The sequence below is a fragment of the Camelina sativa genome, chromosome 7, assembly GCF_030686135.1.
Source record: "Camelina sativa cultivar CO46 ecotype springtype chromosome 7, ASM3068613v1".
NCBI classification, from domain to species: Eukaryota; Viridiplantae; Streptophyta; class Magnoliopsida; order Brassicales; family Brassicaceae; genus Camelina; species Camelina sativa.
Genome location: NC_141886.1, coordinates 15,978,609 through 15,998,943, shown reverse-complemented (window position 1 = coordinate 15,998,943; position 20,335 = coordinate 15,978,609). Strand labels below are relative to the sequence as shown.

Below are 20,335 nucleotides of genomic sequence, written 5' to 3'. Positions count from 1 at the left end.
TGAAAAGACGGGACCGTCACAGTCAGTCCATTTGGGCGCAGGCATACCCGTTTGACATCCCTAAGAAAAACCCTATGCATATGCCACAATATTATGGATTGTATGTATACTCAATTTACGATCTATACGGAATTTATGTTAACTGACTTCCAAATCACTATCTTTCTCATTTTTCTTGATCTTGAACATTAATTTACGTACCAAATTTAGGATTTTCTTTTTTGTTTGATAATTTATTGTAATTTAAAAGAAGAATTTTTGAATATGATGAAGATTAATTTTCTTCACTCAGTTTGGACATTATTACTGTCGCTTATAGAAATAGATAGAAAATATAGCTAGTTCATGTTTTTCTAGAATAGAAAACAAATTCGTATATTATTATGGAAACATTGATGTATATAAATAGAATGTTCTTTACATGTTATGTAGTTCAATTTAATTACATGCGTTCATCCCATTTTTTTTTTTTTTAAACCAACGAGCAATGGGTGGTTGCGTCAATAACGCAAAGGTTTGTTGTTGGTGTTGAAATGGAGCTCCTTCATTTTAGGAACAAACAGAGGACGAGGACGACGTTACACAATCAGACTCAGTTTCTTACCATATTTAACGGATCCATTTACTCTTCTTATGTTCTTGTTTATTCACAACAACATAAGAAATATAAAAAAAAGTTCATAACTAAAAAAAAAAAAAAAGGAAAAACGGAAGAAGAATGAGTAGCTTTATTGAAATTCTTTGTGCAGTCATGTTACCTCCTGTTGGTGTATTCCTCAGATTTGGCTGTGGGGTAATTTTTTTTCTTCTTCACTTCATAACTCATAAATATTCTAATGTAACATTTGCCACTAATGGTAATTATTGTTCTCCTTTTTTTTGTATATACGTTTGCAGTTGGAATTTTGGCTCTCTTTGCTTCTAACGTTCTTGGGTTTCATCCCTGGACTGGTATATGCTATCTTCGTTCTCACCAAGTAGGAAACACAACAACCATAACAAAAACACTGGATCCGTTCTTTTTTTTTTTTTTTCTTTTAATTTCTTTTATAAGTTGTTATTTTATTTTTTCAACAACGTTACTTTTCTGATTTTTGTTTTGTTTATGGATTCAGTTTGTATATGTTTAATCTCTCTTGTTTATCTAGCAAACTTTTTGCTATGTTCGGTTTGTAAATGCTAGCAAGTTTCCAAAATTGTTATGATTTAGTTTGTGCAATGAGGTTTGAATCTAAAGGAGTGACGAAAAATATAATCTTAAAAGTTCTGATGGAGTCATTGATACACAGAATGTACTTATGCGGATAAATAATCATAGATAGATAAACTGGTGTGCATAAGTTTATGTAGCTTCTGCTATTCCGATTTGAAGATTGCCTGAATCGAATACGGTGTGGTAGGCTCCCATAAAGACATCCCCAATAATCCTGTAAAGACACGACAGTCTTGGCATTAGAACACTTAACACTATAAATGGAAATAAAATCTGTCGAAATAATCCCAGCTTACCAGAGAGGACCAGTCGGTGAAGGCAAGTCGTAACCGGCAAACCCGCTTATGCACATCTCAGTATGACCAACTCGAGTTTTGAGAATGTACTAAAACAATCAAAACAGCAAATAGACTATTGATATATAAACACTTCTTATCATAGTTTTAGGTAAAATATAATGAAGTATTTTTTTAAACCTGTTGAGGGGTGAGAGAGAAGTGGTTGCCACCAATTGTAAATGTAACATTTGGCATGTTTTCGATGTTATTGCAGTCGAAAACTGCCTCGCCTGCGGGACTGAGATGACTCTCACAAAGCTGGTATACGTATTCAAACACTTTCTCTTTGGTTTCATTCATTTTCAGTTTTGTATGAATCCAAACAACAACCATCTCACAAACTTTACATAGGACTGATGATCTTTCTTTCTCCACAACTGTTTTTATTCCGGTCCTGCACACATCAAGATCGATTTTAATACCGATGTGTAGTTTATTTTTCTTTGAATATTGCTCACATACTCTTGTCGGAAAACGCAGAGTCCAAGCTCTTTACACACTTGACGACGTGGCATCTTCAAGTAAACATCAGAAATTTTCTGATTGATAAGAATACTATGTAATGAAGTATATCTACAAAACTGATTAGAACATTTTACCTTTGAAACTAACAGATCCCATATCAGTTCTCCATATTGAGAGATAATTTCATTGCACTCAGCACTTACAACTCCCTTAGCGCCAATTGCGTGGTTTATTTGTGCAATCACGGTCTGATTTAAAGATAATTTAAAAATACGTTTTTAAATTTAAGAACTAAAAGCAATGTTTTTCTTACAGTTGGTCCAGCAATCAGTGAAGTTCCTGAGTACATAATTGCACCACAACCTTGCTCACAAAAACCTATGCAAGATAGTTTACGACTTCATGACCCGCACATGACTAAACATTCAGCATATGTAATTTAGCTGATGAGCTGATGAGCTATAGTTTTACCAGTTGAGTTGTTATTAACGAAGATATCGCCCATGTTAAACTGAAAAACATGAAAATTCTTAATGTTAGGTTAGGATCCCACTTCCCACATCAAAACTGTGACAAGACCAACACTAATATATAAGGGACATGCGCCTACCATGTATTTACCAACTTTTTTTTTTTTTTTTTAATTTGGAAACGTATAGACCAAGTAATGTCTAAATCATAAGAGACGAGATATAGACCAAGTAATGTCTTCTCACCTGCCAATAGCCTTTTCTAGTGACAGGGACATAGGTGTGGTTGCCTTTGAAGTGATCAACACCGCCAAACACAATCTCACCTCCAACTTCAGCTTTGGTATCACGGTTTAGCCAGAATGACAAAACTTTATCCTTCACTAGTCCTTGATCCACCATGTTGTACCAAACTGGTACCGCATTTCCGACTGAAATCCTAACCCGAGTAGACCATCAAACTTTGCTAGGAGATAAGTGAGACTCCTTTCGCGTGTAGCTTCGATAAACTCCTGATTTGTTTTTACGGAAAATTTAAGTGTAATGCAAAATCTGATTTCATTACAAACCAGATGAGTTTTTGAAAACACAAATCCAAACCTGATTCTTGACTACAAGATCACCAACTTTCACATTGTCCTCGCTAAAGAAGCCAGACATCGACCCTGACCCATATTTTATCGAACCTGGCTTTCCTGTTACTCAAAATGTGATTCAAAGATGATGAGATTGGCTATATGGTTCTAATAGATTATTAAAAACATTCAATATAAATTACATACCATTCTTGGTGTATGTTTTGGATTTGGTGGACTTGTACTTGGGATGGAGATAACAAGTCAGCTGAAGAACACAAACATAGACAAGACAGTCAAGACGAGACAACATACGCCCAACGCGAGACTGTCCTAAACATAAAGTTCAAGAACTCACAGATAAGTAACATTTTGAAGATGGAACCCAAAGATTGGAACTTCCGGTATCGAATAGAACTTTGAATTCTTGTGGAGGCGTTCCAATTGCAATAACTCCATAGTATTGAGCGTTCAGGTAGTTTTTAAGAATCACCTGATGATCTTGGTCACTAGAACCACCTCCTAAAGTAGCAAAAGACTGGTAATCTGAGGGATGTTGTGAATGTGAATATTTCAGCTTACTGATCATTCTGCCGGCTCTTATATCGTCAAGCTCAAGCTGTCTCTTCTTCAGAGCAACACGAAACAGATTAGTGGAGGTTGTTGGATGAAGCAAGATTGCTAAGAGACAGAAACAAGTGGCTTGATGGATAAGTTTGTTTCGTGCTTCAGTGGAAATCATCTTTATCCTGTCATCATCAACATAATATTTAACTTAAACTAGACTTATAGTTAGTAACTTATAACACAGAGAGACCAAAAGTGAAAGAGATGTTGGATTTCAAAGAGTCATGGAAATACAAACCTGAGTAGACTGGAGAGGAAAAAAGCCACGCCAGACGGCAGACTATGAGAGGAGGAGCAAATCCTTAGTTACTGATTTTTTTTTTTTTCTCATACATTGTCTCTCTCATTCATTATCCTGTAGATATTTTTCTTTGTTCAGTGAAAATCATTGGTTTTTTTGGGGTCGAACTAGATTTTCATTTTGTCCTCATCTATTATTAAAAGATAAAATGATTTTTTTTTTTTTTTTTTAATAAATTTATGGTATATGCTATCATCGTTCTTCTCACCAAGTACTAGTCCACAACCAAAACAAACAAAAATGGTTCTGTTTTTTTTTTCTTTTTTCTTTTATAATTTGTTCTTTTGTTTTTCAACAATGTTGGTTTTCAGATTCTTTTTTCATGTTGCGCTTATGGATTCAGTTTGTAATGTTTGACCTGTCTTGTTTATATAGCAAACTTTTTGCCATGTTAAGATACTTTAATGGAGATGACCTTAGGTTTGTAAATTTTAGCAAGTATATATCCAAAATTGTTATTATGATTCTAGTTTGTGCAATGAGGTCTGAACCATTTTAGGGATTATAAACGGGTTTGGAAGATTGATGATATTATTACATACGTGATATAAACTCTTAGTTGTATGAACATTACATCTAAAGACTGACAAATTTTTTTTATAACATTATAGGAACGTACGTACGTAACTATATTATCTTAAAAGTTCTGATAGAGATTATTACATGGAGTCATCGATACATAACGTACTTATATATACGGATAACCATACATAGATAAACTGGTGTACATAAGTTTATGTAGCTTCTGCGATTCCGATTTGAAGATTTTCTGAATCAAATACGGTGTGGTAGGCTCCCATAAAGACATCCCCAATAATCCTGTGTATAATTAAGAGACAGTCTTGACCTCAAAAGACTCTTAAACCAAAAATGGAGAAAAAAAAGTAGAAATCATCCCAGCTTACCAGAGAGGACCAGTCGGTGGAGGCAAATCGTAAGCCGAAAACCCGCTTATGCACATCTCAGCATAGCCTACTCCAGTTTTGAGAATGTACTAAAACATTCAAAAGCAGCAAAGAGACTATTAATATATGAACACTTCTTAGAAAAGCGTAAGATATATAATGTAAGTCTTTTTCTTAAATTGTTGAGGTGTGAGACCTCCAATTGTGAATGTAACATTTGGCATGTTTTCGATGTTCTTGCAGTCGATAATTGATTCACCTGCGGGACTTGGAAGGCTCTCACAAAGCTGGTTTACGTATTCAAACGCTTTCTCTTTGGTTTCATTCAGTTTCAGTTTTGTTTGAACCCAAACAACAGTCATCTCACAAACTTCACATAGAAGTGATGATGTTTCTTTCTCCACCACTGTTTTTATTCCCGTCCTGCACACATCAAGATTGATTTAATACCGATGTGTAGTTTGTTTTTTCTTTGAAAGATTTCTCACATACTCTTGTCCGAAAACGCAGAGACCGAGCTCTTTACACACTTGACGAGGTAACATAAAAACTTTTCTGTTATACTGTTGAAGAGTGTAATGTGTAAAAGTGACGATAACATTTTACCTTTGATACTAAAAGATCCCATATCATTTCTCCGTATTGAGAGACAACACCCTTGCACTCCGCGCTTACAATGCCCTCAGCGCCAATTGCGTGGTTAATTTGCGTGATAACAGTCTGAAATGGAGACCAATTTTCAATTAGACAAAATATGCTGTCAAGTTTAATGACACTATGAGCATCTTCATTAATTGGTCATTTTTTAGTAAAGACATTTTTGCACACTCTAAACATACTCATAATTAAATAACAATAAAATTAATTCTTAAAAATCTTTAGACACCCACCAAAAATTACGCATAGAGAGATTAAGAGATTAAAAACAAATGATTTTCTTACAGTTGGTCCAGCAAGTAGTGAAGTTCCTGAGTTCATAATTGCAGCACAACCTTGCTCACAAAAACCTACGCATGATAGTTTACGATATCATGACCCGCACATGACTAAAACATTTAGCGTATGTAGTTTAGCTGATGAGCTAGATTTACCAGTTGAGTTGTTACCGACTAAGATATCTCCCATGTTAAACTGAAAAACATGAAAAAAAACTTATGTTAGGATCTCACAGTAAAAGTGTGACAAGACCAACAATAACATATAAGGGACATGCGCCTACCGAGTTATATACCAACGTTTTAATTAATTTGGAAACTTATATATAGTGTCTTCTCACCTGCCAATAGCCTTCTCTAATGACAGGGACATAGGTGTGGTTGCCTTTGAAGTGGGCCGGATCAACACCTTGATCCACCATGTTGTGAAAACTTGGTACGGCATTTCCGACTGAAATCTCCTGAAATCCTAACCCGAGTAGACCATCAAACTTTCCAAGGAGAAAAGAAAGACTCCCTTCGCTTGTAGCTTCGATAAACTCCTGAATTTTTTTTGAGGAAGATTTAAGTGTAATGAGAATGTGATTTCATTACAAACCAGATGAGTTTAAAAGGGGAAAACACAAATCCAAACCTGATTCTTAACTACAAGATCACCAACTTTCACATTGTCCTCACTAAAGAAGCCAGAGATCAACCCCGACCCATAAGTTATTGTACACGTCTTTCCTGTTACTCAAAACGTGATTTAAAGATAACAAGTTTGGTTATATGATTACTATTGGTTCTAATAGACTATTAAAATAATTCAATAGAAATTACATACCATTCTTGGTGTATGTTTTGGATTTCGTTGACTTGTACTTGGGATGGAGATAACAAGCCAGCTGATCAAGAACACAAACATATACAAGACAGTCAAGAAGAGACAACATACGCCCAAGGAGAGACTGTGTAAAGCACAAAGTTCAAGAAACTCACAGAGAAGTAGCATTTTGAAGATGGAACCCAGAGATTGGAACTTCCAGTATCGAATATAACTTCGAATTCTTGCGAAGGCGTTCCAATTCCAATAACTCCGTAGTATTGAGCATCCAAGAAGTTTTTAAGAATCACCTGGTTTTGTTCACTAGAATCACCTCCTACAACAGCAAAAGACTGGTCATCTGTGGTGGGGTGTTGTGAATATTTCAGCTTCCTGATATCATCGAGCTCAAGCCGTCTCTTCTTCAGACCAACACGAAACAGATCATTGGAGGTTGTTGGATGAATCAAGATTGCTAACAGACAGAAACAAGTGGCTTGATGGATAAGTTTGTTTCGTGTTTCAGAGGAAACCATCTTTATCCTGTCATCATCAATTTCACGGTGGAAATTAAAGAATCATTGGTATCTCGTTTCTCGTTCTGGATTTCATAAATTAACTTAAGACTAGAAACTCATCAGTTCTTGAAGCAACTTAAAAAGTAAATTTAAGATGTGGAAAAGAAACAGTAAGGAATCAAGCCATGTATAGTAGTAACAGAGAGAGAGACCAAAACTGAAAGAGAGATTGGATTTAAAACTTTAAAAGAGTCATGGAAAAACAAACCTGAAGAGGAAAAAAGGCCTTGCCTGAACTTCTCTATGAGGAAGAGCAAATCCTTCTTTAGTTTCCAATAATTTTGGGTTTTTTGTTTTATCATACACTACACTCTCTTATTTGTTATCGTGTAGATATTTTCTTGGTCTAGTGAAAATGAATTTTTTTTTTTGTTAATGTGAACCAAAAGATAAAATATTTTAGTTATTGTTTTTTTTTTTAATCTTATAATCAATTTTTGTAGTTGAAAAATAAAACTATTTTTTTTTTCAGAATTTGTCTTTTTTTTTTCAACCAAACATTAAAATTAAAATATAACTCCACGGTTGATTGCCCAACCCGGGGATAAAAGTTTACAAACGTAGTTTGAGAAAGTAAAAATCTTAGAGGGGGATATTGAATTAAGATTTTAAAAGACTTTGGGGAATTTAATAAATTTTGGATTTTGAGAGATTTATGTGAGTTTTTAGAATATTGGGTGGAATTGTTAGATTGTTTTTTAATAGAAAATTGGATTGTATGAGATTTCTATGGGAGATTGTAGGAGATTTTCTAAGAAAAAAAAGGAAAATTGGAAGAACAAGCAAACGCAAAGAAAAGTATTGATTGATAAACAGAGCATTGTAGTAAAACAATATAGAGAAATGAACAATTAATTCGGTTACAAGACAAGTCACGTTAAAAACTTATCTCACTTCGATGAAGATCCTAAATATAACAATAATAAAGATGACAATACGAAACACGAGCAGGATGTACAAGCAGCGATACTGCGAGAACTGAACCTGAATATATAGTAGCTTGTTCCTTCTAAAGAGTTTCTCTCTGCTCTGAAACTGCAAGTTTCTTATCTTCTTCTGTTATATATATATATATCTGAATAAAAGAGTCAAATATTGCTTGACTCTATAGTCTAATACGTAGGATTATTACTTTTTTGAATGGTTTGTCATTTGTGTACACGGTGTGATGTGTTATATTAAAAAGGACTTCGATCTTTTTGTAGCCTGTGCTCATGAATTTTGCAAGGAAAGCTCAAGAGAAGAAGATGAAAAGTTGGGACCATAACAAAGTCGTTATATGATCTTAGCAATACCTCAAACCATTGTTTATTTTTAGTAGTTTGACCGGTTTTACTTGATGACTGATATCGTATCTGGTGTCTGGTGAGCCTTGGAAACGGTCTTCAGATCAACTGACACAATGGCTCCATTTCTGAGTCCGCACTGAACAATGTTTCCCTGGGGAAAAAAGAAGTAGAAGTGTCCATCAGTAAAAACTGAAGACATGATGACTTTTAACTTGTCAGAACGGAGAGTCAGACAGTAACTTGAGCCTCGAGTTATTATTCAATTAAGAGAGACAACTGAATGAACAGATACCAACTAAGAGTTGGAAACAGTATTGAGCCGCTAGAAAATGATGCATCTTGGAGCTTAACTTAAGAGAACTTTACCGATTGATGAAATTGTAGCGCAAGAACATCGCTTTTGCTTCGGAGAAAGTATGAACCTGCTCCTGTTTCCAAATCAACCGAAGCGGCTCGGTACCTGTCAGTTTTTAATTGTTTTCCGTCATGTAATTTTAATGTAAAATATAATTGTGATATGAAAATGCAACACAACATGACAACGTTACATATACTAATTAACTCACCTTTTTTCTACTACTCCTCTACATACTTTCCAAATCCATTAGAATTACTATGTCGAATCATCTACATGCGCATAATCTTATAATAAAAACCGACCTTAGCTCAGTTGGTAGAGCGGAGGACTGTAGTAGACGCAGATTATCCTTAGGTCACTGGTTCGAATCCGGTAGGTCGGATCTTATGGGCTAAAGCCTTTTTCATTTCGTGTATTTTAAACTTATGAAAATCTTTGTGTTCATAGATTATTTAGAAAAGTACACACGAATCAAGTATAATACAATCCGACCTTAGCTCAGTTGGTAGAGCGGAGGACTGTAGTTGAAGCAGAATATCCTTAGGTCACTGGTTCGAATCCGGTAGGTCGGAATTTTCTCCCATATGTTGGGTTTTTATAGCGTTGTGACCTTTACTCTTTTTTGAATATTGGATCTAACCAATGCACGCTGGCAAGAAAATAGGACTTAAACAAAAGCTTTTGATAGAATTCTTTTTTTACTCGATTGGTATGTTTTAGGTTTATACAATTGTGATAGCATACGAAATGATTTTTATAGTACACTAAGTAAAAAAATACTTTGAGCTTTCCTCTATTCTATGCTTTAAAAACCCATATGATCATAGTGTTTTTGAAAGATCAAATTAAAGTTGTATATGAACAATAATATTTAAAGGCTCGTGGCTAGTGCTTACAAATTGTCAACGTTCCTACAAGCGTAGTGAAGAACCCTTTGCCACTTTCTTCCACGATTTGTATGCCTTAATTTTCCAATAATATAAACAATCATAGCCCACATCTACGTATTACATGCAGATAGATAAGTAGATGTAAAATACATCAACAAGGGAACTCTTCAGAAAAATTGTTTTCGAATTCAGAAAATGTATTATGATTCTTGAAACATAAAGAGAGCCGAACAAGCGTTGTGGTTTTCATATTCTTAACTATATTATAAATCGAGTGAGTCATGCTTAGACTAATCCACAATTCTCACTGTACACCAGCATTTATGAAAGAGAATAGTATATGGATAGGTCTATTTTTGTATAAGAGTGTGAAAGTGTGAGAACTTTAAGATCTGAATAATGAATAACAATTTCTTTAAACTCTTCTTTTGATTAATAGAAAATCAGTTTTATAAGTTTGTTCTAAACAATTTCCTATTCTCTCAAAAGTTCTCTCAAAGAAACTCTAAGTTCTTTCTAAGTTCTTAGCACTTTTTTTTTCCAAAGACTAAAACTTAGTAGCTAGAAAACTCTCTCTTGTTTGTGCTCAAGCTCAGGCTAGCTATAGCACCCCTATTTATAGATCTAGGTATTAGCTATTTAATTAGAAAACTACCTAATATAATCCTAATAGGAATTTAAACAATTTCCTTTTTCTTTATGGTTTAGGAAATTTCCCACTTTTTCATGTTTACATTCCAATTGTAAACATGAAGTTCTTCGATCTTCTAGAAGCTTCTCGTGCCTTTTAATCTTGTATAAGTCTTGATAATTGCCTCCATAGACCACTCGATACTCTGTTCTTGTATTAATGTCAAGCCCTTCTGAAGTAGTTCAATCACTTGTTCAAATGTTGCATCTTCAATCTCCCCCTTTTTGACTTTGTGCTTCACAAGCATCTGCACTTTAATTCTTTTTCATGCATTCAAAATCATCTAAATGAAACCTTGAATAAACTGAAAATCCTTAACACATAAATGTCATATAAGTTTGCAGAACAACAAACCAGCTGACAAATGAACTCAAACGTTTTCAAAATAGTTTTGATAAACAAAATAAAACACTGCTCCCCCAGAACTGTAGCTCCCCCATACTTGTAGCTCTCCCAGAATATCAGATCCAGAGGCTTTCTCCCCCTGCTTGTGAGCACAACAGTTAAAAATCACTAAAGCATTCTTGACAATGGATGATTCTAAATCAACCTGTGAACTACATCAGTAAGGCTCTGAAGAGCTTGAGCAGTATCGACCAATGCTTCATATGAAATCTCTGCACTATCCTGACCAATATGCGGCATGCGTATACTACCCAACTGAACAACCTCAGATGCAGAAGAAGACCCTTCTTCAGCTTGTCTTCCAACTGGTGATTTTTGCATCGGTTCATCACATTCTGGAATCAGATTATGCTTCATATCATAGATATGACCTGTTATGGCGTCCTTTGTATAAAACTCAGCATACACATCCTCTTCTTCATCTGACCACTCAAGCGGACCTTTTTGAACTCTAAGAGTTTCGAAGATTGTTCCTGGAAATACCACATAGCGAGTAGGATCTGTCCAACTTATGTTCATAATCTGATTATAAATTAACTGCCCAAAATCAAACCGAATGCCCTTGATAATCTTATAAACGACCCGAGCTCGTTTAACCGAAAGATGATTCCTGTGTTTCGAGGGAACCCAATTGTATGCTGCCAACATTAAAAGAGCTGCACTTTCCTCAGGTAGATCCGCAAATTTTAAATTAGCCCAAGTCGACTTGTCTTCACCACTTAAAAACTCTGCAAGTTCATCGTTACTCAACTTATCTACTGCTGCATCAGCTTTCTTCTCAGCTTTAGTCAAAGGCATAATACTAAAAGCTTGATTAATCACCTTAGGAGAAAATTCATACCAATGTCCCCTTACAGACACTTGAACACTTTCCCTAGCCTTTCCATTTGGCAAGTTGGCATAGAATTCACAAATAATCTCTTTGACATAAATAGAAGGATCATCAACTGTAGCTCCAAGTCCTAATGATGATATCTTTTCAATGAACCCAAATTCATCCGTTCGAGACATATCCAATTGTCTTTCAGCCGTAAATTTCCTAGAAAATAACTGAGCATACCTTAATTTGGTTGCTTTGGAGATAAACACGTCAGAATGAAACCCAGATTTAGCCCGAACATTTCTAGCACTTGGTTCTGCGGATCTTGGTCGTTTTGACTTGCAAGCCGATTTCTTCTTGCTAGCGGATGCTATCTCTCTCTGTTTCTTGCTCCTCTGCTTCTCTGCATGTCTCTCAATCTGCTCTTGTACAGAGAGTTCTCCAAACCCAATTTCTGCATCAGACTCCGAAACAGGATCCTTCTCTTTACTCTTGCCAACGAATTCCACCTCGTTATCCATCGGATCTTCTCCGTAGAGATCATCTACCCCTTGATCTACTTGATTCTTCTCCGATTCACCTTTAGATGAATCATTATCGCTATCGGATCCATACGGCACAATCCTTGGTTGAACTTCTTCATCATCACTTGAATCATCAACCAATTGAGGTCGATTGACAGCCCCATCATCTCGAGACATCTCCGACTTCCTTGCTCTTCGCACTAATCCACTTCGAGTTGCACCTACCATCTCCGATTCGTTCCTCCTTCTTTCTATTAAGTTTTTTTTCCTTTTTTTTTTCGACACACACGAAGTAGAGATTCTTAGACTTTCCTCTTCTTATTTTGTAAATCACAAAACAAATATTTTTTTTCCTTTTTTTCATTCAAAAACCAGAAAATCCGCTCATATCTCGATAAATCTTTTCTAATATCTCAGCCAGATATCTCAGATTCCACTAAACCATAACCAAAATCAATAACCCAATACTAATTGAATTGGAGCGATACCAGCTTTATCAACCCTATCTCCTCCTGTACCAGCTCTGGTCTTGTGAATAATTCACATCTCACAAACACCAATCGAATTTCGCAAGAACGAAAAACGATTAAAATCTAAAGCTTTGGTGAAAATATCTGCTAGCTGTTCTTTAGTATCAACATGCTCAATCAAAACTTGCTTTCCTTCAACCAATTCTCTGATAAAGTGATGTCTCACATCAATGTGCTTGGTTCTTGAATGTTGAACTGGATTTTTAGAGATATCAATTGCACTCCTGTTGTCACAATACACTTGTAGCACTCCTGATTCCATACCATAATCTGCTGACATATGCTTCATCCATAACAATTGAGTACAACAACTCCCCATAGCTATATATTCTGATTCAGCTGTAGACAAAGACACTGAATTTTGTTTCTTACTCAACCAGGCTATTAGATTGTTACCTAGAAAAAAACAACCTCCACTTGTACTCTTCCGATCGGTTACACTTCCTGCATAGTCTGCATCACAATAACCAACCAACCCTTTGTTTGAACCTTTAGAGTACCAAATCCCAAAATCAACAGTTCCTTTGACATACTTGATAATTCGCTTGACTGCTTCAAGATGAGACTGTTTTGGTTTTGACTGAAACCTTGCACATACCCCCACACTAAAACTCAAATCTGGTCTACTAGCAGTAAGATATACCAAACTCCCAATCATTCCTCTATACTGCTTGACATCTACATCCTTACCATCAACATCTTTTGATAGTTTCAGTGAAGTACTCATAGGTATCAAAGCTTCTTTGCACTTATCCATCTGAAATTTTTTAAGAAGTTGTCTAGCATAGGTACTTTGTGAAATAAAAATTCCTTGATCTGACTGTGTAATTTGCAACCCGAGAAAATACTTTAATTCTCCAACCAGAATCATCTCAAATTCTTGTGTCATACTACTCACAAACCTATCCACTAACTCCCTTGAAGTACTTCCAAAAATAATTTCATCAACATAAATCTGAACCATCATGATATCAACTTCTTGCTCTAAGACAAGCAATGTCTTGTCTACACTACCTCTGTCATAGCCTTTTTCCATGAAAAATCTGGTTAGCCTTTCATACCAAGCTCTTGGAGCTTGCTTTAATCCATAAAGTGCTTTCTTTAATTTGTAAACATAATCCGGCCTAACTGGATCTTCAAAACCTTTGGGTTGTTCAACATATACCTCTTCTTGTAGAATCCCATTCAGAAAAGCACTCTTGACGTCCATCTGGAAAACTTTGAAGTTCATAATACATGCCATTCCTAGAAACAATCTTATAGATTCAAGTCTTGCCACAGGAGCAAACATTTCTTCAAAATCCACTCCTTCAATCTGAGTATACCCTTGTGCAACTAACCTTGCTTTATTGCGAACCACAACTCCATTCTCATCAATCTTGTTCTTGAAAATCCATTTAGTTCCAATGATATTTACATCAACTGGTCTACGAACCAGCTCCCAAACATCATTACGTTCAAACTGTTCTAGTTCTTCTTCCATAGAAATAATCCAAAAATCATCCAGAACAGCCTCTATATGATTCTTTGGTTCAATCATTGACACAAAACACTCATAGAAGACTGTTTCCAGAATTGTAAAATTACTTGTCATCTTCTTAAAGTCAATCTTAACTCCTCGAGTCTTCATCTTCTCGTTCAAATCACCAATAACATCAGACATTGAATGATTCTTATGTACTTGTTGAACTTCTTCTGGTTTCGGAACAAGAGCAGAACTGTTTGATTCAGAATGATCATTGCGTGTTTCACTTATACTTACGGATTCTGCATCACTGTCTGAATCATCATCATCTCGTACAGCTACAGATTTATCATCAAAGACAACATTGACTAATTCCATAATAAGACCTGTACGTCTGTTGTATACTCTAAATGCTGTACTACTCTCAGCATACCCTAAAAACATGCCTTTATCACTTCTAGAATCAAATTTACCAAGATAATCCTTGTCATTTAGAATGTAACACTTGCAACCAAAGACATGAAAGTAGCTCAGATTTGGTGTTTTCCCTTTCCACAATTCATAAGGCGTTTTTGTCGTATCTCTTCGTACATAGACTCTGTTCACAATGTAACATGCGGTGTTCAATGCTTCAGCCCAAAATTTTTTAGGAACCTTATTTCCATGGATCATTGCTCTTGCCATTTCCTGAAGTGTTCTATTTTTCCTTTCTACTACTCCATTCTATTGTGGAGTTCTTGGTGCTGAGAATCGATGTGCAATTCCATGTTGTTCACAGAATTCTTTCATAGCCTCATTTTGAAACTCTCCACCATGATCACTTCGTATTTTCTTGATTCCACCTCGTTCATTAAGCAATTGCAGTGCCAAAATCTTGAAACTATCTACCGTATCTGACTTCTCACGAATAAACCGAACCCATGTGTACCTAGAATAATCATCAACTAGCACAAACACATACTTCTTCCCTGCTAAACTTTCAACCTGCATGGGTCCCATCAAATCCATGTGAATCAGGTCCAGAACCGACTTTGATTGTACATCAGGAACCTTTTTATGTTGGATTTTAACTTGTTTTCCCTGATTGCAAGGTCCACACACAATGTTCTCTTCTCCTTTAAGCTTGGGTACTCCTCGAATGATTTCTTTATTCACAAGAGTTGTAAGATTTCTTGTATTCATATGACCAAGTCGTTGATGCCAGAGATATATACTTCCTTGTGCACTGTAACACTTAATTGCATTTTTCTCCCACATGTAGCAATTGTTTCCTGATCTTACACCATACAACTTGACATTACCTGATTCATCCAATGCTTTGCAATCTGTCTTTGTAAACAAAACTGATAATCCTTCATCACATAATTGACTAATACTTATCAAATTAGCATGTAATCCTTGGACTAGATAGACATTCACGAGTTGTGGAAAATCTGCATCACGTGTTGTACCTTTGCCTTGTATGAAACCATGACTCCCATCTCTAAAGGTTACTGTACCTCCTTTCAGTTTCTTAATATTATGTAGGTTGCTCTTGGTTCCAGTCATGTGTCTAGAACATCCACTATCAAAGAACCAAGGTTCAAAATCTTCTTTTTCCTCTGTAATCATGGCCATGTTGCACCTAAATCCTGATTCAGAAACCATAGTTGATCCAGAAGCCATAGTTGGTCCTGATTGATATAGATCAGCTTTCTTCATCCAAATCTGTCTTCTTACTCCATTCCACAAAAATCTTCCTTGATGCCTCAAATTACTAACTTTAGCCCAAAATTTGTAGCAATACCGTTTATAGTGCCCAATTTTTCCACAGAAATAGCAGCTAAAAGACTTATTGGGGGTAGATACTTCATTCTCAACATCGTGTATTCCAGCAGATACAAACTTGGTTATCTTCGATTTAGCCTCTCTGTTTTCTGTAAAACCTAATCCTCTATGAGTTTTCTCAGTTCTCCCATAGCTCAAGATCTTGTCAAGTTGCTTTGTTCCTGCAAACATATGAATCTTCCTATGTTGCTGATCTAATTCAGATTGTAATTCTGAAGATTTCTTCTTTTCTTTACCCATCTCTTCTTCAAGCTTATCTGCTTTTGCTGACAGAACCAATTTTTCTTTCATCAGATCCAGCGAGTCTTTAGCAATTTTTTTCTCATGTACTAACTCATTTTGTAGAGCTATCACAAGTGCTTCAAGACGAAGTTTCTCTTTTCCTAAGGCAATAAGTGTTTCTCTTACTTCTTTATAGTTTTGACCAATATCAAGAACATCTTATCCTTCTGATTCTGAATCAGTTACTTCTTCTCCGTTTTCAAACTCAGTGATTCCCACCATAGCCACTAAATTTATGAGCTCTTCTTCACTGCTGCTATCATTATCTGAGTCATCTTCAATACTGATCATAGATTTCTCCTTCCTACCCTTAGAATTGCCCACACAATCATCATGTGTATGTCCAGTACCCTTGCAGATTGTATATTTTGCATCACGTAATCTAATCGTGGGACATTCACGAATAAAGTGTCCAAATCCCATACACTCATGACACTGCATATCGGCCTTTTTGTCATCGCCAGTTCTTTTGAACGAACTATTCTTCTTTTGACCTTTTCCTTGTTCTATCCTTCTTCACGCTCGATCAAATCTTATAACAAGCAAACTTACAGCATCTTCTTCTCCATGATCAGGTACGTCTTTGCTAACAGCCAGTACTATCCCTTTTGGTTTCTTAATTCCATTAAGTTCCATCTCATGTGCTTGGAGCATTCCGACTACTTCACCATAACTAAGACTATCTAAGTCATGACACACCGATAAAGCTGTCTTGTATCCCATGAATCTTGATGGAAGACACCTTAAAAACTTTTTGACTAGCTTCTGATCCTTATAAGTTTTTCCAAGTGTTAAAGCTTCTTGTGCTAGAGCACTTAACTTTGAACTAAAGTCTGAAATTGATTCATGTTCCTCCATCCTTAGATTCTCGAATCTGGAAGCCAACATGTCTTTTCTCGAGCTTTGTACTTTTGTAGTACCTTCGTAATGAATCTGGAGAATATCTCATGCCTCTTTAGCAGTTTCACATCCCTGAATTAATTCGAACTGTTTTCTCCCAACACTACAATGGATAGCGCTTAAAGCTCGAGAATTGTACTTAGACCTCTTTTGTTCTTTATCAGTCCAGTCAGCTTCGGGTTTGGGTATACGCTTGCCTGATTCATCCTTGATCGTTGGTTCCTCCCACTTTTCAAGCACAGTTTTCCAAGCAAGACGATCGATGCCTCCTATTATGGATTTGATCCTTGACTTCCAAAATCCATAGTTTCCATCATCCAAGACAACTTTATTGTTGTTGATCAGATCTCCATAGCTCTCCATCTTGCTGCTCTGATACCAATTGAAAGTGTGAGAACTTTAAGATCTGAATAATGAATAACAATTTCTTTAAACTCTTATTTTGATTAATAGAAAATCTGTTTTACAAGTTTGTTCTAAACAATTTCCTATTCTATCAAAAGTTCTCTCAAAGAAACTCTAAGTTCTCTCAAAGAAACTCTAAGCTCTTTCTAAGTTTTTAGCTCTTTTCTTTTCCAAAGACTAAAACTTAGTAGCTAGAAAACTCTCTCTTGTTTGTGCTCAAGCTCAGCCTAGCTATAGCAGCCCTATTTATAGATCTAGGTATTAGCTATTTAATTAGCAAACTACCTAATCTAATCCTAATAGGAATTTAGACAATTTCCTTTTTCTTTATGGTTTAGGAAATTTCCCACTTTCTTCATGTTTACATTCCAATTGTAAACATGAAGTTCTTCGATCTTCTAGAAGCTTCTCGTGCCTTTTAATCTTGTATAAGTCTTGATAATTGCCTCCATACACCACTCGATACTTTGTTCTTGTATTAGTGTCAAGCCATTATGAAGTAGTTCAATCACTTGTTCAAATGCTGCATCTTCAGAGTGGACGTGCCGGAGTGGTTATTGGGCATGACTAGAAATCATGTGGGCTTTGCCCGCGCAGGTTCGAATCCTGCCGTTCACGTTTTCATTTATTGTGCGTGTAAGTTCTAAAATTGTGTATTGTTGGGTTATAGAGCTTTTAATGGTTTTCCGTCATGTAATTTTAATGTAAAATATAATTGTGATATGAAAATGCAACACAACATGACAACGTTATATATACTAATTAACTCACCTTTTTTCTACTACTCTTCTACATACTTTCCAAATCGATTAGAAGTACTATGTCGAATCATCTACATGCGCATAATATTATAATAAAAACCAACCTTAGCTCAGTTGGTAGAGCGGAGGACTGTAGTAGACGCAGATTATCCTTAGGTCATTGGTTCGAAGCCGGTAGGTCGGATCTTATGGGCTAAAGCCTTTTTCATTTCGTGTATTCTAAACATATGAAAATCTTTGTGTTCATAGATTATTTAGAAAAGTACACACGAATCAAGTATAATACAATCCGACCTTAGCTCAGTTGGTAGAGCGGAGGACTGTAGTTGAAGCAGAATATCCTTAGGTCACTGGTTCGAATCCGGTAGGTCGGAATTTTCTCCCATATGTTGGGTTTTTATAGCGTTCTGACCTTTAATCTTTTTTTTAATATTGGATCTAACCAATGCACGCTGGCAAGAAAATAGGACTTAAACAAAAGCTTTTGATCGAATTCCTTTTTTACTCGATTGGTATGTTTTAGGTTTATACAATTGTGATAGCATAAGAAATGATTTTATAGTACACTAAGTAAAAAAATACTTTGAGCTTTCCTCTATTCTATGCTTTAAAAACCCATATGATCATAGTGTTTTTGAAAGATCAAATTAAAGTTGTATATGCACAATTATATTTAAAGGCTCGTGGCTAGTGCTTACGAATCGTCAACGTTCCTACAAGCGTAGTGAAGAACCCTTTGCCACTTTCTTCCACGATTTGTATGCCTTAATTTTCCAATAATATAAACAATCATAGCCCACATCTACGTATTACATGCAGATAGATAAGTAGATGTAAAATACATCAACAAAGGAGCTCTTTAAAAAAATTGTTTTCGAATTCAGAAAATGTATTATGATTCTTGAAACATAAAGAGAGCCGAACAAGCGTTGTGGTTTTCATATTCTTAACTATATTATAAATCGAGTGAGTCATGCTTAGACTAATCCACAATTCTCACTGAACACCAGCATTTATGAAAGAGAATAGTATATGGATAGGTCTATTTTTGTATAAGAGTGGACGTGCCGGAGTGGTTATCGCGCATGACAAGAAATCATGTGGGCTTTGCCAGCGCAGGTCCGAATCCTGCCGTTCACGTTTTCATTATTGTCCGTGTAAGTTCAAAAATTGTGTATTGTTGAGTTATAGAGTTTTAATGGTTTTCGGTCATGTAATTTTTATGTAAAATATAATTGTGATATGAAAATGCAACACAACATGACAACGTTAAATTTACTAATTAACTCACATTTTTTCTACTATTCTTCTACATACTTTTAAACTCGATTAGAAATACTATGTCGAATCATCTACATGCACATAATCTTATAATAAAAACCCAATATTATATGCATATAAAATATATTAAAAAAAATTGTTTCGCATTCAGATAATGTTTTATAATTCTTTAAACATAAAGATAGCCGAACTAGTGTTATGGTTTTAATCTTTTTTATCTAGGTTATAAATTGCGTCATGCATGCTTAGACTCATCTACCATTCTCACTATTTTTTAATAATCTCTTTTCTTCTCCAATATCAGTTCTCTACTCCATTATTTTTATTTTTTCATTGATTTTTTTTCCAATTATCACTAAAACCTAGAGAGAAAAACCATTTTTGAGAAAGTCAAAGGAAGTTAAGATCTTCATCTTTGAGGTGTTTGTGAAAGTAGAACATCATTCCAAAGATTTGCTGCCAACTGATCTTTAATTACACCATGTTTTGGTAAGGAACTCTTTTCTTTTTTATATTGTAGGTAAATTGTTTTTATGTTTCAACCAAATAAAAAGTAAATTTTTATATCTTCTTATCTCTAATTTATCTTCCCTGATTCTACCTTAATAGCATATTTACTAAGTTAACAATTTAAGGCATCTTTAAGATTTTTCTTTTGCTACCACTAATCTTTGTGTACTATAACTCTATATGTG

At 35.4% G+C, this 20,335-nt stretch overlaps 3 protein-coding genes and 4 non-coding genes across 8 annotated transcripts; 5 read left to right on the top strand and 2 right to left on the bottom strand.

Moving 5' to 3' along the window:
* The first annotated feature begins 601 nt into the window (after window positions 1–601).
* On the top strand, window positions 602–1,205 carry LOC109125631 (PMP3 family protein At1g57550). The gene is made up of 2 exons (XM_019227642.2): window positions 602–793; window positions 898–1,205. Exons 1-2 carry the CDS (start codon window positions 719–721, stop codon window positions 979–981), a joined length of 159 nt encoding a protein of 52 aa, XP_019083187.1. The 5' UTR covers window positions 602–718; the 3' UTR covers window positions 982–1,205.
* A 35-nt stretch (window positions 1,206–1,240) lies between these two features.
* Window positions 1,241–4,056, bottom strand: LOC104701093 (aspartic proteinase). Its single transcript, XM_087458244.1, is given in 13 exon segments — window positions 1,241–1,427; window positions 1,510–1,598; window positions 1,690–1,945; window positions 2,014–2,066; window positions 2,151–2,264; window positions 2,330–2,394; window positions 2,488–2,527; window positions 2,733–2,917; window positions 2,920–2,998; window positions 3,087–3,181; window positions 3,269–3,329; window positions 3,420–3,810; window positions 3,927–4,056. Coding segments are annotated over 12 exon segments (1,506 nt in total). The 5' UTR covers window positions 3,804–3,810; window positions 3,927–4,056; the 3' UTR covers window positions 1,241–1,342.
* A 514-nt stretch (window positions 4,057–4,570) lies between these two features.
* LOC104701092 (aspartic proteinase A1-like) lies at window positions 4,571–7,540 on the bottom strand. Of its 2 annotated transcripts, XM_087458245.1 has the most exons (12): window positions 7,421–7,540; window positions 6,811–7,177; window positions 6,656–6,716; window positions 6,464–6,558; window positions 6,171–6,371; window positions 5,986–6,025; window positions 5,837–5,901; window positions 5,494–5,614; window positions 5,387–5,444; window positions 5,076–5,317; window positions 4,895–4,985; window positions 4,571–4,808 (listed from the first exon to the last, which is right to left on the bottom strand). In XM_087458245.1, the coding sequence occupies exons 2-12, from the start codon at window positions 7,168–7,170 to the stop codon at window positions 4,724–4,726; spliced, it is 1,419 nt and encodes a 472-aa protein (XP_087314371.1). In that variant the 5' UTR covers window positions 7,171–7,177; window positions 7,421–7,540; the 3' UTR covers window positions 4,571–4,723. The 2 variants fall into 2 exon arrangements, 1 of the variants encoding a protein (XP_087314371.1); XR_015561949.1 differs by lacking the exons at window positions 4,571–4,808; window positions 5,387–5,444 and having other exon boundaries at window positions 4,895–4,983; window positions 5,091–5,317; window positions 5,501–5,614.
* A 1,616-nt stretch (window positions 7,541–9,156) lies between these two features.
* Window positions 9,157–9,241, top strand: TRNAY-GUA (transfer RNA tyrosine (anticodon GUA)). Its single transcript is given in 2 exon segments — window positions 9,157–9,193; window positions 9,206–9,241. It is a non-coding gene; the product is annotated as a tRNA-Tyr (tRNA).
* A 105-nt stretch (window positions 9,242–9,346) lies between these two features.
* Window positions 9,347–9,431, top strand: TRNAY-GUA (transfer RNA tyrosine (anticodon GUA)). Its single transcript is given in 2 exon segments — window positions 9,347–9,383; window positions 9,396–9,431. It is a non-coding gene; the product is annotated as a tRNA-Tyr (tRNA).
* An 8,703-nt stretch (window positions 9,432–18,134) lies between these two features.
* TRNAS-AGA (transfer RNA serine (anticodon AGA)) lies at window positions 18,135–18,216 on the top strand. The gene has a single exon. It is a non-coding gene; the product is annotated as a tRNA-Ser (tRNA).
* A 432-nt stretch (window positions 18,217–18,648) lies between these two features.
* TRNAY-GUA (transfer RNA tyrosine (anticodon GUA)) lies at window positions 18,649–18,733 on the top strand. Its single transcript is given in 2 exon segments — window positions 18,649–18,685; window positions 18,698–18,733. It is a non-coding gene; the product is annotated as a tRNA-Tyr (tRNA).
* The last annotated feature ends 1,602 nt before the right edge of the window (window positions 18,734–20,335 follow it).